The 17,443-nt window shown below is 40.5% G+C and overlaps 1 protein-coding gene across 2 annotated transcripts in view; it reads right to left on the reverse strand.

Moving 5' to 3' along the window:
• LOC131253267 (phosphoinositide phospholipase C 2-like) overlaps nucleotides 1–17,443 on the reverse strand; it is a 57,458-nt gene that overhangs the window by 12,341 nt on the left and 27,674 nt on the right. For both annotated transcript variants that reach the window (XM_058254216.1, XM_058254217.1), the window contains exons 3-6: nucleotides 13,331–13,466; nucleotides 12,978–13,217; nucleotides 12,640–12,875; nucleotides 12,381–12,498 (exon numbers count right to left, since the gene is read on the reverse strand). In XM_058254216.1, the coding sequence (XP_058110199.1) occupies nucleotides 12,381–12,498; nucleotides 12,640–12,875; nucleotides 12,978–13,217; nucleotides 13,331–13,466 (730 nt within the window). The remainder of the gene's footprint in view (nucleotides 1–12,380; nucleotides 12,499–12,639; nucleotides 12,876–12,977; nucleotides 13,218–13,330; nucleotides 13,467–17,443) is intronic.

Here is a 17,443-nt window from a genome sequence, read left to right on the forward strand (position 1 = left end):
AGAATTGGGGGATTAGTCATTTAGGGTTAGGGTTTGAAATTAGGTCTGGAAATTTAGGGATTTTGGTGTAGAATGGAGAATTAAGGTTTTGGTTAGCTTAGGGTTAAGAATTTAGAAGTTGAGAAATTAGGGATTTAGAGGCATTTGGGGATTTGGCAAATTGCGAAAAATTAGAATCCTCGGTTTAGGTAAAGAAAGGGGAATTTAGGGGGGGCTTAAAGAATAAGGTTCAGGGAAGAAACGAGTGAAAGAGAAGAATAAAAAGGGGCTCCACAAGTGGTTAGCCGAACGGACACACGTGCGTGCAGGTGTGTGGGCGTGTGAACGTGCATACATGCAAGTTAGCTTGGATGCGAGAGAGGGACGAAGAGATTGGATTGGGTTTGGTTTGGCAAGAAGAAAGAAAATGAAAGTGATGATGGACAAAGATTTGGAGATTAAATGGGGAATAAAAGATGCTTACCTTAGAACGAAGGGAAAAAGAAGGATAGAGTGGAATCACTCCACGCGGGCCTTACACCATTCTCCAATCATCGGAGATGCAACAAGCTTTCTCACAAAGCTAAGGCAAAGAGAACTCCTTTTTTCCTCACAAAATAAGGCATGGGAACCCTTGGGCGCCCACCCATTTGCTTTTATACTTCCAGAAATTTTAATTACAAAATTGTCTCTACACTTAAGTAAAACATGGTCCACTTTAAAATAAGCAATCCAAACCAAATGAAACCAATCTAAAGTATCCATCATGTACAACATAAATAATAACTAAGAAATTAAAAAAAGGAACCATAAGGTCTAAGATCTAGTGGTCCAAGTGGTCCAATGGCCCAATTGCCATGATCTAACGATCTGATAGGCCAATGGACAAAATTCAACAATCAAAATATCCAATAAAAGCAACCACATGCATCTTCCCAATATGGGGTCTTCCAGATGCATGAACCATGCATGTAGTGTCTTCAATGCAACCCGATGGGCCCCACGTATCAATTGTTCAGCCATAGCAAAACTGGGGCCTTGGTCGGGGTCTTCCTCCTCCACTGGTAGCCACGATAGGATGATGCCCTGATGTCCTCATCAATTCTTCCAACTGAAAGGAATTCACCACTAGCGAAATACGGCTGTGGAAGCGTTCAAGGAGGTCCGGGCAAAAACAATGAAACTCTAATCTTGTGATCCACATGCTATCCAATGCTGGCCTATTCTTTCACTTCATAGGGTACTTCTGGTATCCTCCATGTTGGGTGGAAACCACTTCGTGATCCAGAATATCCTCTATCTATTGTCTTCATTCAGGTATGGATGGTGGAAAAGTTGAAGTGTGGGAAGAAGGGTCGGCCGAGCCATGGGCTTTGGGAAGGGTTAGGGTCATCACCATCTGGAACGAGGTGAGAGTTCATAGGAGTGTTAGGGGATGAAGTTGTGAGTCCATCACAAGACACAAGGTCTTCCACATTGAATGTGGAGCTAATGCCCATGTTTGATGGAAGATCCACCATACACACATTAGAGCCTATTCTTTTCAATATTTTATAAGGACTTGCACTGCGGGCATGTAATTTTTTCACGATTCCTTGAGGAAACCATTCAAGCCTTATGCAAACCATGACATAGTCACCCACCTAAAATTCTTTAAATCTGCGGTGAGAGTCAGCAATGACCTTATATTTCTCATTACTAGTGTTAATTCATTTGTGTTCTCACTATGCAAATCATGAATGTGTCGTGCAAATGCATATGTAGACTCTAATGGCCTATGAGAGATAAAAATGGGTACGAGATCTACAGGCTTCCTAGGCTTGTAACCATGAACAACCTCAAATGGACTCATTCCTATGGACCTATTAATAGAACTGTTATATGCAAACTCAACTATGGGTAACACTGCATCCCAGGTCCTAATATGGTCTCCCACAAGACAACATAACATATTACCAAGACTTCCATTCACTACCTTCGTCTAACCATCACTCTGTGGATGGTATGCCGACGAACTAAAACTTCGTTCCCATCATGTGCCAGTGTCTTCCAAAAATAGCTCGTGAAGCACACATCTCTGTTAAACACAATGAACTTTGGCAAGCCATGCAAACAAACCACCTCCCCAAAGAAAATTTTTGCAATATTAGAGGCATCCGACGTTTTAGAACATGGGAGAAAGTGAGCCATTTTCGAAAAACGGTCCACAACCGCAAAGATGGAATTGTACTTCCGGATAGTCTTTGGTAAGCCTAACATGAAATCCATGCTGATATCTTGCCACAGAGCATGCGGCACTGGCAAGGGTGTATACAATCCATTATTTTGCTTTATTTGCTTTGCCAGTTGACAAGTCCTACATTACCCAATAATTTTGGCTGCATCTCGCTTGAAACTTGGCCAACAGAATCTGTCTTCAACAAGGGTGTTAATCTTGTTCCTAGCAAAATGACCAGCTATCCCTCCAGCATGAAGCTCCCAAGCTAGAAAATCATGGAGGGAAGTACGTGGAAAGCAAAGTCTGTCACCTTCAAATAGAAACTCATCAATTGTGACAAACCCACGATCATTCCTCGACTGATCACCTAACAATGATGCATACACCTCTCCAAAATCTAGGCAAGCAAAATATGCTTCTTTCAGTCACTCAAACCAGTGACCTCTACACTCATGGATTGGAGTAGCGCCACTCGACGACTGAGGGCATCGCCTGGTTTATTCTCGACCCTGGCATTGTGTTTGAAAACGAAAGTGTAATCCTATAGAAATTGAACCCATTTAACATTATTAGGGTTTAGTTTCTTCTAGGAATTAAGGTAACGCATGATTAGGGTTTAGTTTCTTCTAGGAATTAAGGTAGCACAAAACCTCATGATTAAAGAATTCTTGCGGTAATAAACAATGATGCCAATGGCACAAGAATTGAACAACCACATAAAACTCTTTATCGTAAGTGGAATATCATTGTTTAGCTTCATTTAGTTTCTCACTAAAATAAGCTATTGAATGTCCTTCTTGGCTTTAGTACTCCACCTATACCAATACCTAACGCGTCACACGCAACTTCAAAGACTTTGGAGAAATCAGGAAGACGCATGACATGAGCCTCTGTCATCTTAACCTATATCTCCTTGAAAGCTTTAGAGGCTGCTTTAGTCCATTGGAACTCCCCTTTTTTTATGCAATCAGTGATGAGAGCTATAATAGAACTAAACCCTCTAATGAACCGCCTGTAGAATGTGGCCAAGTCGTGAAAGCTGCGCACATCATGGATATTCCGCAGTTCAGGCCAACTGACTATAGCTTTAACTTTCTCAGGATTCACTGACATTCCCTCGGTCGACACCACAAACCCTAAGAAGACAACCTTATCTGCCATGAAGAAACATTTCTTAAGGTTAGCATATAGCTTCTCAGTCCTACGGATCCCGCACACTTGTTTCAAGTGGTTGAGATGTTATTCCTCAGAGATACTACAGATGAGAATATTGTCAAAGTATACCACTAGGAATTTCCCTATGAAAGGTCTCAACACTTGGGTCATCACCGTCATAAATGTACTTAGAGCGTTGGTCAAGCCAAATGGCATGACTAACCATTCATAAAGCCCATCTTTCGTTTTGAAAGCCGTTTTCCACTCGTCTCCTAGGCGTATATGGATTTTGGTGATGTCTACTCTTAAGATCAATCTTAGAAAAGATTGTTGCACCCGACATCATGTCCAAAATATCATTAAAATGTGGTATAAGAAACTAGTACTTGACTGTGATCTTATTGATGGCTTTACTGTCCCAACCATGGGCCACGTGCCATCTTTCTTGGGCATGAGTAAGGTGGGCACAATGCACGGGCTCATGCTTTCCTGAATGAATCATTTCCTCATAAGCTCATCAACTTGCTTCTTTAACTATGTGTGCTCTGTGGGATTCATTCGGTAATGCGGGAGGTTTGGTAGAGTTGACCCAGGGACAAGATCAATGGCATGTTATATGTCTCGTATAGGTGGGAGCTCATCCGGGAGGTCATCAGGAAAAACATCATTGAATTCCTCCATCATTAGAATCATTTCATGTGGCAACTCTACATCAACTTGGGGTGTAACTTTCCTAGCCACAAGGGCATACACCTCAAAGTTGGTCTTAGTCTCTTTCTCAAATTCTTTTGCATTAATAATATGCAGAGACTTATACTGGAATTTCTTCACATCCTTCTGATCAGCCCTCTTAACATCTTCTTTCTTATATGGGGTGTTCTTGGGCAAGAGAGGATCGAGGTGTACTGTTGCGGTAACGGTGGGTGTAATGGTGCCCATCATTATCGATACGATTACAAGCCGTATCGGCTGATACGCCTCCTGTAACAGTTATGTTCTCAAAAAATCCAAAAAAATATCCATTAAATCCAAAAAATTCTAAATATTCCAAATATGCATTCATTTATACTTTTAAACGTGTTTATGGTGGTGTAACGATCCACTCTTTGGTGAGAAAGTTGTATCGGGTGGTTTGATGAATTTATGAACTTGACAACCTAGAATCGACTGTAACACTCATAGATTTATGGGGCATAACAGTTGTAATGGCCAATCCAAGCTAAAAACTGGGGGGTCACTGTTATGACTCCCGTATTGCGTAACATACTCTACCCATACCGTTACATATCAGCCGTTATGGCCAATACATGACAACCGATTTGGTACACCTTGGAGAGGGATTCAAGATTATACTCTTGCCTTTATATATAAACGAATACATATTCGAGCGACCAAATAGTATTGCGTCCTTGTCATACAACCAAGGCCTACCCAAGATGATGTGGCCGACATCCATAGACACCATATTAGATCGCACGTGTCTTTGTAAGATCCAAACTAGATAAGATAGGAATAAGACACTGCTGGGACACTGGAATGGAGGATGCGTCAAGGAATAAGACATTGTTGGGACACTAGAATGGAGGATGTGTCAAGGAATAAGACATTGTTGGGACACTAGAATGGAGGATGCATCAACCCAAGCAACATGATATGGTTGAGGGTAGGGAGTGGACTTCAGACCTAGCTGAGCCACTATGCTTGCTGACACCACATTGTTGCAACTGCCACTGTCGATAATCACTTTGCAGCTCGTCTCCACACTTAACCTAAGTATGGAAAATAGCAATTCTACGCCAATCGTCAGTCTCCTTAGCTTGTGCTAAGGCACATCAGACGACTGCAAGAGGGCGGTCTCAAGCCCTTCAACCTCTTAATCGCTAGGACTTGCCTCAGCTTCGTAGTCCTCTTCATCTTCAAATTCACCATGCTCATCCTCAAACATCTCGCTACTTACAAGTGCCTTGCCTGGCTCTCTAGTGGGATATTATTGAGCGAAGTGGCCAAAACCTGGACACCTATAACATCGAGTGGACTCATCGACCCGCAGATTAGTACTAGCCAACCCTTTACCTTTAACATCCCTAGGGTTGGATTGAGAACCAGTAAGGGGCTTGGATTGACTCTCAAAGTTAGATTTACCTCCCAGGGGAGTAATCTTAACATTTGAATCCTAAGAGTCAAATCATCTCCCTAATTGTGGCTTGAGGTGATGCTCGAGGTCTTGCGCCACCTGGTACATTTGTTCCAGGGCGCTAACATCGCAAGAGAGTTCTCATTAAATGTCACTTTGAAGGCCCGTTTTAAAAAGAGAGTGTAATCCTCAAGTCCTCAATATCACATCGCATCATGTATTCCTCGAATTTAGCAATGAAATTCGACAGGGGCATTGTTCCCTGACGAAAAGACCGCCACTAGTCCAAGAACCTTTGACAATACAAGAGGGGGAGATACTTTTCCTTAAGTATTTCTTTCATCTCTACCCAGTGCGCAACTAGGGCATCTTTAGACCTCTCAATCTTACGCTCCATGTTGGTCCAAAAAAGTTTAGCCTAGCCCACCAACTTCATCTTAGCAAACCTCACATGACAGACATCAGACACATCATAACACTCAAAATAGTGGTCCATGTCTGTCATCCAGTCAAGGAATGCCTTAGGGTTCAGGCAACCATCGAAGCTAGGGGCACCGACCTTCACTCCTTTCATCACTCTTTCGTCGGGATCATAGTGGTCCTGGAACTCCTTGCAGGGTGGTTGGGCACACACCCCTCCACGGCTTACTCCCTGACCTTGGTACCTCACACGTTCTCTAACAGACTCTTCCCTAAATTGGTCATGGTATCTCTCACGCTCCCTAACGTGGTCCTCCCTAACTTGCCCACCTTCATCTGGTTCCTCAACATGAGAATGGCAATCTTCCCTGGTGTTGGGTGTAGCTTGATGGGAACCTTCCAACTAGGCTAAGCACTGGTTAGATGCAATCAATTAGGTGGCGGCGGTCCGATTGTGATTCTCAATGTTTGAGAGGTGACGGTTGATGTTTTCAATAACCTCAACAAGCTGTTCCATATTCATTGTGGGGGATAGACTCTAATGGAACAAAACCTATGGACTATTATGCAATGAAGTGATGAAATCGTGATGGCAATGAAACGAAAGCTAAACCACATATGTGGGACGCTAAACCTACGTTAGACCTAGGCTCTGATACCAAAATTGATGCAGGACGAAAGCCCTAAACTAGTATGAATGCATTGAGATCATCAAACAAGTTAACTAAAGTAATTAGAATGCAAAATCAGGCTTTCCTTCCACAATTTAAGAATATTCAGATTTACAACTAGCATGAAATTCAGACCATAAACGTTCCCACAAAGAGATAATCATAAGTTAAAGAGGAAAATGGTCATTTGGGAGATGGAACTCCCATCTAGCATAGGCAATAACTTGATTCGCGTGAAAACCCGGCATGCAAATTACGAATCCCACAATAACAGGGCTGTTTTGGATGGGAGGGATTGTTCGGGTTTTAAAAAATTCAAAACTATGATTAGGATGATTGGAATTGAAGGAAATTAAGGTTTGGATAGGTTAGAATTGGGGGATTAGGCATTTAGGGTTAGGATTTGAAGTTAGGGTTAGGAAATTTAGGGGTTTTGGTGTAGAATGGGGAATTAGGGTTTTGGATAGCTAAGGGTTAAGAATTTAGAAGATGAGAAATTAAGAATTTAGAGGAATTTGGGGTTTTGGCAAATTGAGGAAAATTGGAATCCTTAGTTTAGGGGTTTTTTAAAAAAAGAAATGGAATTTAAAGGGGTTTAAAGAGTAAAGTTTGGGGAAGAAACGAGGGAAAGAGGAGAAAAAAAGGGCCCCACACATGGCTGGCCGTATGGACGCACGTGCATCCGAGCGGGATAGCTTGGATGTGGGAGAGGGACGAAGAGATTGGATTGGGTGGGTTTAGCAAGAAGAAGAAAGAAAACAAAGGTGCTGATGGAGAAAAAAGAAGAGATGAAATGGGGAATAAAAAATGCTTAGCTTGGAATGAAGGGAAAGAGAAGAAGGATAAAGTGAAATCACTCCACGCGGGGCCTCGCACCCTTCTCCAATCATTGGAGATGCAACAAGCTTTCTCACAAAGCTAAGGAAGAGAGAACTCCTTTTTTTTTTTCCTCACAAAATAAGGCATGGAAACCCTTGGACACCCACCCCTTAGCTTTTATACTTCCAAAAATTTTAATTACAAAATTGACACTACACTTAAGTTAAACGCGTTCCACTCTAAAATAAGCAATCCAAACCAAATAAAACCAATCTAAAGTATCCATCATGTCCAAAAATAATAATAACTAAAAAATAAAAAGGGACCCATAAGGTCTAAGATCCGGTGGTCGAAGTGGTTCAATGGCCCAATTGCCATGATCTAATAGTCCGATGGACTGGTGGACGAAATCCAATGGTCAAAATCTCTAATAAAAGCAACCCATTGCATCTTCGCAGTCTGGGGTCCTCCAGATGTACGAAGCATGCATATGGGGTCTTCAATGTAACCCATTAGGCCCCACGTAGCAATCGTCTGGCCATAGAGAAACTAGGGCCTCAGTCAGGTTCTTCCTCCTCCATTGGTAGACACGATAGGATGGTGCCCTGATGTCTTCATCAAGGATTTAACTTTATCCTCTTCCCTTTATGAATAAATGAACATGTATTCAAACGGCCGAATAGTGTCACATCACTAGCATACAGCCAAGGTATTCCCAAAATGATGAGTCCTACATCAATTGGCAAAACATCACACCATAACATCTTTGTAGGAAGCAAACTGAATGAGAATAAAACACCATTGGAGAAACCGGTATCGAGGATGCATCAATCCATGAAACTCGATAAGACTGAGGGTGAGGGACGAGTTTCATACCCAAACGAGATATAGTGCTAGCAGAGACAACATTGGTGCAACTACCACTATCAATTATCACATTGCAGTTTTTGTCACCACACTTGACCTAAGTATGAAAAATTGAATTCATGTGCCAAACATCACTCTCTTTGGCCTAGGCTAACGCGCATCTGACAACTACAATTGGCACGATTTCAACTCCAACTTATTCATCGCTAGCACCAATTTCGGGTTGATATTCTTCTTCTTCGCAATCGCCATGATCGTCCACATCCTCATTAAACTCACCAATCACGAGGGGCCTTATTTCGCTCTTTCGTAGGGCACTGGTACGCGAAATAGTCGCATCCTTGGTAGTCGTAACACTATGCTTGCTCACCTACCCTCGAGCTGGTACTAACTAGACCTATGCCATTTAACATCCCTATTAGTGGATTGAGTACCAGTAGGGGCTTCGGATTGACTCTCAAAATTAGACTTAGCTCCTTGGGGAGTGGCTCTGACATTGGATTCCCGAGAGTCGAATCACCTCATAAATTATGGTTTCATATACTACTCCAACTCTTGCACCACTTGCATGCTCTAGGGTGTTGATGTCGTAAGAAGGAATAAGCTCTCGTTGAAGCTCGAGTCGGAGGCCCATCTTGAAACAGGAAATGGTCATTAACGGGTCCCAAACGTTACATCGCATCATATATTCATCAAACTTGGTGATGTAATCAGCCACGAGCATGGATCCCTGACGAAGGGATTGCCACTAATCCAAATGTTTTTGGCAGTACGAGAGAGGAAGGTACTTTTTCTTTCAGATTTCTTTCATCTCGGCCCACAATGAGACATGGTCATCTCCATACCTCTTTATCTTTCACTTGACATTTGTCCAAAACAACTTGGATTGGCCCACCAACTTCATCTTGGTGAACCTCACCCGATGGCAATCAGACATATCGTACCACTCAAAATAATGATCCATGTCCACAAGCCAATCAAAGAAGGCTTTGGGGTCTTAAGTGACCATCATAATTCGGTGTCTCGACTTTCATACTTCTTATTACTCATTCATCAGGATCATGGTGGTCTTAATACTCTCCAAAGGGTGGCTGGGTACGCACCCCACCACGACCAACACCTCGGCTACAGCCTCTTCCACATCCTCCAACTTGATCTCCTACTTGAGATTGGTCATCTTTCACATTGTCGGAGTTTGCCTGGAGGGAAGTTTTCAACTAGGTTACGCAAGTATTGGTCACCGCCAGTTGGTTGTTGGCGGCTCTACTTTGGGCCTCAAGAGTTGCAAGACAAGTAATCATGGCATTGATAATCTCGGTAAGCTATTCCAAACTCATTGTGGGGTGTAGACCAAAACCACGCCCAGTACAAGTGAGTATAAATCGGGGATCTAACGGGGAACCTAAGAACTAAAGACTCTAGATGCAATGTGATGAGAATGGGAAGACTGCTAATCCTAGACACGACAATATGAAAAATCTACTCTAAATGCAACATGAAAGTCATATGATAATTTGATAACCATATTAAACCCTATGCTAAACCTAGGCTCTGATACCAAATTTTGTTGCAGGACAGATAGCCTAAACTATAATGATGTGAATGAATTAATAAATGGATTATTAGAGTAAAATTATTGCCAATCTATTACAAATCTAAAGAATCAAGTAGTCATCTATGCTCAAATTTAAAGCCACATCACAATCCTGCATATGGATCTTAAGATTATTGATCGGAAATGGCCCAGAATGTAGAACTTCCATCTACATAGGATTTGATCTAAATCTGAGAATTCACTTGCACTTTGTTAGGGTTTGAAATAGTTAGGGTTTAGAGATTTAAGGATAGGTTTACAGAATTTGGGAGATTAGGGTTTGGAATTCTAGGTTTACAGACTTTAGGAGATTAGGGTTTGGAATTCTAGGTTCTGGGGTTAGGGTCTTAGGTTTTACAGGGTTTTAATGTGGAAGGATCAAGGACCAAAACGAGGGAACGAAGGGGAGAATGGGGCTGGCCGTATGGATAGTTGTACAGTTGCGTCCGTACAGTCGTACAGACATGGGGGTGGTCCATACGGTTGTACGGTTGGATAAGGTTTAGGTCTAGAGGGTTTTGGGGATGGTTGGGATGAAATTTGGGAAAAAACAAAAGAAAACGAAAGAAAATAGAGATGGAAAAAGAGGAGAAAAATATACCTTAAAGAGAAGAAAAAAGAGAAGATAGTTGGAATCATTCCATGTCTTCACACTAAACTCCAATCACATAAGGAATTTTGCTCCAAAACAAAGAAAGAAGAAAATTTCATTCAATAGCTAATAATGCCCTAGGCTTCACAAGTCCAAACTTTATATACTCTATTTGGAGTGTTTTTTACAAAAAACACCCTTAATACTATAAAATATCTAAAACACCTCTAAGATAAACTAAATCATAAAAAATAAACCAAAATAATCAAACTAACTAAACAAAATAACTAAAACTAGTGTCTAATATGAGTCCACAATCAAGACCACCCAACCATCAAAATGGTCGAACGGTCAAGATGGCTCATCATGCGAAATCTAACAGTCCGATGCAAAATCCAACAGTCCAATAGATGTATCCAATCGATCCAACGGTCCAGTACACTCAACTAAGCAACCCATGTGCATCTTCCCAATGTGGGGTCTTCAAAGATGCACGATCATGCATGTGGGGTCTTCAACGTGGCTAAGAACTCGAATTAGGCCCACTGGGCTCCATGTAATGATCACCTAACCATAAAGAAACTGGGGTAGCTCTCCTCCTCTAATAGACTCTAAAAGGTGCTTGGATGTCCTCATCATAATCATTGCAAATAATTACTCAGGGTCATCTTCGGAGGAACAAATCAAAGAAGCCAGTTGACTTAGTTACTCTTGTCAAAAAAAAAATAATAATAATAATAAAATACATATGTTAATGTTTACATGGCCTATGTCAGACTTGATCAAGTAGAGAAGGCCGATTTAGTAACGTGTGGACTGGAGTATGGAACACCTTCAACTAAAGACAGAGAATGCAAGCAGATTGCAGGATTAGTTGATGATGTAGGAGAAATGACTGAGGATGAATTTTTGTTACAACCCTCTAAACCATCAACTAAGGAAGACTGTAGCAGGCGTAGAGAATAGGAATCTACTTCTGACCATTTCAAACTTGCTATCCACCCAACCATGTGGCTCTAACCTTTTAGTACCTTGCAAGCAGATGGTTAAGAAAACACACAGCGACAGTCCAAATCATGCAAAAGAAAAGAAAAAAAAAAAAAAAAAAATCTGCGAGATTTTTGGGGCATGTCTACCCATCAGATCAATGGCTCAGATCATTGAACCATGGGTAGATTTGTACCGATTTGAGGCCCTAAAATTCTATGCATATGCTCTGGTCAAGAATCATATGATTCCATTTTCCTCTAGTGTTACCCAGATATCATGGAAAAAAAAAAAAAAATCGTCAATAAGAGACCAAAATGGAAATAGTTTTATTATGAAGCAACGGTAGTAGATCCCTGCATGCACAATGATTTATACCAAAAGGTGCAGGAGCTGTCTTTCAAAAACAAGTGCTTCACATGCTTGATAACAAGCCAGTTAAAAAATCTTAATAGTTCTTTTAACTGATTCAGAGGGAAGATGAGAAGTTTGTTTTGCTTTATTAAGGACATGTAACACATAAAATAAACATGTTTTCACAGTGGAAGCAATTGGTGGCTATGTTTACCTGGTGTACAATCAGATTTTGTTTTTGTTTTTTTTTTTCTTTTTTTCTTGTGTTTCTTGAAAGACTCTACAATCATATATATGATTGATTGGTTTCAAAAATGATAATCTCATTAAGCCTATGCACTAAAGATTAAACATAAACATACTCTTCCAGAGGTTTCCATGAGATGAGCTCTATAGATTCTGGAAAGTAATTGACTTGTGAAGAATTACATGCTACTCTCCTTATAAGTGTCTGCTGTCCTCACTACAGTGTGGCTTAGATTGAGCAGATAAAAAGGTTTACACATGAGAGGAGTATCAACTTCACTAGAATGTCTACTGCAAAATGTTCTGATAAGTTCAAGTTTGGGTATTAAAATAGATAAACTAACCTGCATATTAAATGCGACCATCTGAGCTCCATGCATCCATCCAATGAATGGGTTGTAATTCGAGGAGTCAAAACGGATACCCTTTGGGTACACCCTCAGCAAATTCTTCTGGGTGAATCTTAAAAACAAATGCCAATCAACAGAACAAACAGTTGGAAAATCCTCTTCATTTCAAATATCAGGTTACTGATACAATTTTGGTATGCAACACAAATGAAAATCTGAAAGAAACAAATTGTCCAAAAGCCATAATAAATACCTTACAAGATCAGTTCCATGAGAATCGGCGGCCTTTTCGAGTGCTTGTTCGCTCAAACTAAGACGCTTGACTTCATTAGGAACCACCTTTAGTGAACCTTTTAACCCACCTTTCTGTTTCCCAGCTCTAATAGCAATTAGACGCTTGTATTCAGGTGCTGAAAGTGGACGCGACATGCGGTCACCATCATCAAGATCATCCTCATCCTGGACTTGTTCGCCACGATCATTCTCATTCTGCTTGCAAATGGTGCAAAATTTGAATTGAGCCATTAAGAGGTCATTATTTGATCACTAAATCACCAGGATAATGCAACTAAGGTTTATTTCTCAATGAACCTTGTCGTCAGTTTCTAGTGAAGCTTTAAAGTCTGGAACCTCCTTTCCCCATGCTTCTTCATGTGCTGAATCTTTTTCTTTCTGTGATCCATTCTCCTTAAAAGCCTTAGATTCAAGGTATTCTTTTGGTGGTTTAGTGGAAATAATAACTCGCTTCTTCAATGCTTCCGGTGAAGGGAATTCAGTTAACAGTTCTCCCTCAGGGTAAAACAGCATTGCTCCAAATATTTCAGTGACCATCTAAAAGCAAATCAGTTTTGAATTGCAAATAAAAAAAATAAAAAAAAGTGTGAACTCAACATGAAATTGGGGTGAGGGGTAAAAGCCACAAAGATATTTAAGAATTTTTTTACCTCCGCTACTTTAGCTTGAAGATCTGGAGTAAGGTGGTCTTCTAGAGTAATTACAACAGGATATGGAGATGCAACAAAAGCATGTTCTTTAATGGACCTCAAACATTTGATGAGCTCCACTGGAGTAGTCAGTGTCCTACAGTTGTGCAAAAATCCAAATATTCAAACATAAACGAGGTGGTAAGATATAAAACACTACTCAAGCTTCTTGGAAATTTTGAAGAAGACAAGAAACTGTTATTTATAGCTCCTAGGCCATATTTGGACAGCGGCCAACTCATTAGCTCACTTACAGTTGGACTCGTGGCACTGCTGAAATCATGAAATCGAGAACCCATTTAGTGTTTTTGCAAGCAATGTTTTAAATATCGACGATATCAGCTGATATATCCCACGATGTATCTTGTATCCCACCTGTGCGATACGAAAAGCACGGGTAGTGCCGATATATCCCACGTGTTAGATCCAGTGAGCATTTTCAATTTCCAATCCCCTTTTTTGTTAAATTTATGTTAAATCAGTGTCCAATGTTTACAAATCCATTGGTTCTTCATGTTTTGCATGAAAAATCATTGAGTTGGAGATTAATTTCAATATCCATTGGTTCTTAGTGTTCTCCATTCTTCTTTTCGAAATTTTCTTTCAACCAGTTGTCAATTGAGACTAATTTCGAAAGGAAACCTATACAAAGGAAACCTATTATGTGCACTTCGTATTTGAGATGTTAAGATTTAAAAGTGTATATTAAGGTTTTTTATAACAATCCCTCAAGTTTCATTGAAAAATTCAACCATTTTCCCAATGCTTCCCCATGTTTTCCAAAAAGTGGAATAAATTACATTATACAAATGATATATCCCGTGCGATAACCGATACGTATCTGTATCCCAAGGATGCAATATGTAACGCGATACCGATGTTTCGAATACTGCTTGCAAGCAAAATAGCTTACTCTTACTAATTTTTGAATTAGATCTTTGATACCAAACGGTGAGACACTGTTCAATGTAGAGACATGCAAAATACAAAACTTTGCACAGAATCTATGTTTCATGGATTCTATAGTTTGGCATAGAGAATACAAGAAGAAAGAAGAAGAGATGAGAAAAGAGAATGAGAGAAAAAGGAAATTAGAGTTGGATGTGCCACCCCAAACACCTTATATCTCATTGAGTAAAGAAAAAAAAAAATCCAAAATGCCCTTCACTTATTACAATGCAATAGGTAGTAGACATTATGTGTAAAGATACGGTTTAAAGGGACTATTAGCAAAAAATAAAAGTGGACTAAGCAGTACGATTGTACGGCCATCTAGGTTAACCATACATGCGCGTGCACACACACACAGTCACACACACACGACAATCAAACTGAACCAATCATAAGACCCAAAATGATCTTTTTCAACACTCCCTCTCAACCTATTGCATGGATATCATCCATTCCCAAATTGTCTTGAATGCTCGATGACCAACTCCTAAGAGTCTTGGTGAGGATGTCTACAACTTGATCCTAGGATCTGATGTACACCAAAGATGTATCTTTAAAGGACACCACAATATATGCAGTCCACCTGCTTGGTCCTCTCATGGGACCTGGTTACTAGCAAATGAGAAGCGGCTTAATTATCACAATGTGTAGGAATGGGATCTTCAATTGGAAATCCAATCTCATGAAGTAATGTTTTGAGCCACATAGGCCATATGGGCCATAGCTCTATACTCGGCCTCTACAATAGATCTTGCCACCACATTCTACAATTTACTCTACCAAGTCACCAAATTTCCACAAACATACATACAATAACCTGTAGGTGAGGGCTAATCATAAAGGGAACCCACCTGATCTACATCTAGATAATACCCCTCAATTCCAATTTGTCAATGTCTCTTGTAATTTATATCATTTAAGATTTTTTTTTTTGCCTTTTTTGGGAGGTGAACTATATGAGGTAATGGCAATTATGCCATGTAACGACCATTACAGTGCTGTTTTTTCTGCAGTGCCAGATTCGACCCCAAATCGCATAATGGGATGCGTCGATACCATTACATCATTGTTTCTAATGCAGGACAATTAACCACTTGCTCTAAAAGCTCAAACCGATAGAGCATGGCGAATCAATCCCTTTATCTCATAGCCCCACATCTCATGTCTGAATCCCCCTCATAGGCCCCACATCACATGGGTACCGCCTCACAAGGGCCGCCCACCCAGAGTGTGTCCCCGAATCCCACAGGCTACCCCACTCGAGCCCGGTGTGAACATGCCCCTGTATTAGTTTCGGCACACCTTGGGCTCAACACCAGCCTCAATAACAAATGCTTGATTAGCCCATGTGGCTTCCAATGAATGTCCCAACATGTATCTACATAGTGGTGAATGCGCCTACAATGTGTGTAAACTTTTGGGGATCCACAACCTCTGCCGTGGCCTCCCCCGAATCTCTACCACTAGATCATCCATTATGGGCACCATGGTTTCCCCCTAAATCCTACATGGGCATACCATGGCCTCCACATCCACCATGACTACCGGCATCTCCACTGCCTGATGCAACAACCAGAGCATATCTTTCCCAAGGAGTGGTAGAATGGAGACCCAAATCAAAATATACTATATACGAGAGAATGTGTCACTAAGAATTGGAATTTCACCGCCTCTAAGAAATTGAACACGAAAACGCTCAAATTAGAACGTAACCCAAAAGGATATTTCAAAACTTGGAACTCCTTGCACTACTTTAGCATAACATTTTAATTCAAAGGCAAGCGCTCACATATATTTAGTTCTTCTCACAGATGCATAAGGGTGTAATAATAATCTCTGACACTTCTATCACCCTATTTGAGTTTAAACTTTTTCTCATACAATTCATACATCTAGCTTATATTTTTCTCTCTTAAGTATGTCTCTTAGGGTATCCCATACTTCCTTCAAGGCCTTTAAAAACATAATGATAGCACTTATGGTGGCATCCATACTGTTTCACAAAAGGATATGAATCTGAACATCTTTTGTCACCCAATCATCATAATCGGAAATACCTTCCTTAGGTTTAGAAGATGTTATATACTTTCAACTGGTGTTGGCCCGCTAGAAAACCCTCCACAGCTCTAGCCCATTGTAGGTAATTCATACCATTTAATTTTGTAGAATTTATTTGGAATCCCTGAGACTTGGAGGGTGTCAAAATATAATTTTTTGCCTCACTTTCACCATGCATCAAGCTGAAAATAAATGTTCCCAGTGAAAAGAATACCCAAACAGCTTAGAACAGTAAAGTAGATGTTAACTAGAGGTAAAATCATATATAAATAATAAACAATCAACAACACCACAAATCTGATAGCAAAATGAAAAGATCTAACCATATATCATGTGCCAACACCATATCAACAGCAATCCAATTGATGACATAGGCAACATACCAGATCCAAACCCTCTCTTAAATCAGATCTACTAAAAAAATAGCATGAAGGTGCAGCAACAACACATCAAGATGCATGCCACCACAAAGATACACATATCCAGTCACAGGACAATGAACATATGCAGACCCTCTGTATGAAAGCCAAAGAGTTGACATTACACGATATCAACACCAAAACACGATCCAAATACCCGTCACGGTTTGGGCGAACGGCTTAGGTTGTGGGTTTGCTCCCCACAGACACGAGTTTGATTCCCCTCCCCATGGATTACCCGATACACGTGGTTGGCGGGTGATTGCATGCATTCATAGGGAATAGTCTTGCCTCAAAAGGGGGCAGGGAACACCCTGTCATCAGTAAAAAGAAAACAAGAAAAACACGATCCAAATCCCATAAGATGATCTGTGTACTAGAAAGTGATCTAAACGAAAAAGAGATCAGCACAGCAAGATGCAGGTGAGATCTAGGAAGAAGAAGAGGAATAGGATGACGAAGAGGAAAAAACTACACCACTATGTCTCTGATAACATGTAGTTTAGTACAATGACTTAAATATCGGTATCAATGCATGTACTACACCCTTGGTATACAAAAACATGTCAATATCACATGGGAAATGTTGCATGTATCACAGTGTATCATTGTTTTTGGGAAACATTGGAAAATTGATCGAAATTTT

Source organism: Magnolia sinica, chromosome 8, assembly GCF_029962835.1.
Source record: "Magnolia sinica isolate HGM2019 chromosome 8, MsV1, whole genome shotgun sequence".
Classification (NCBI taxonomy): Eukaryota; Viridiplantae; Streptophyta; class Magnoliopsida; order Magnoliales; family Magnoliaceae; genus Magnolia; species Magnolia sinica.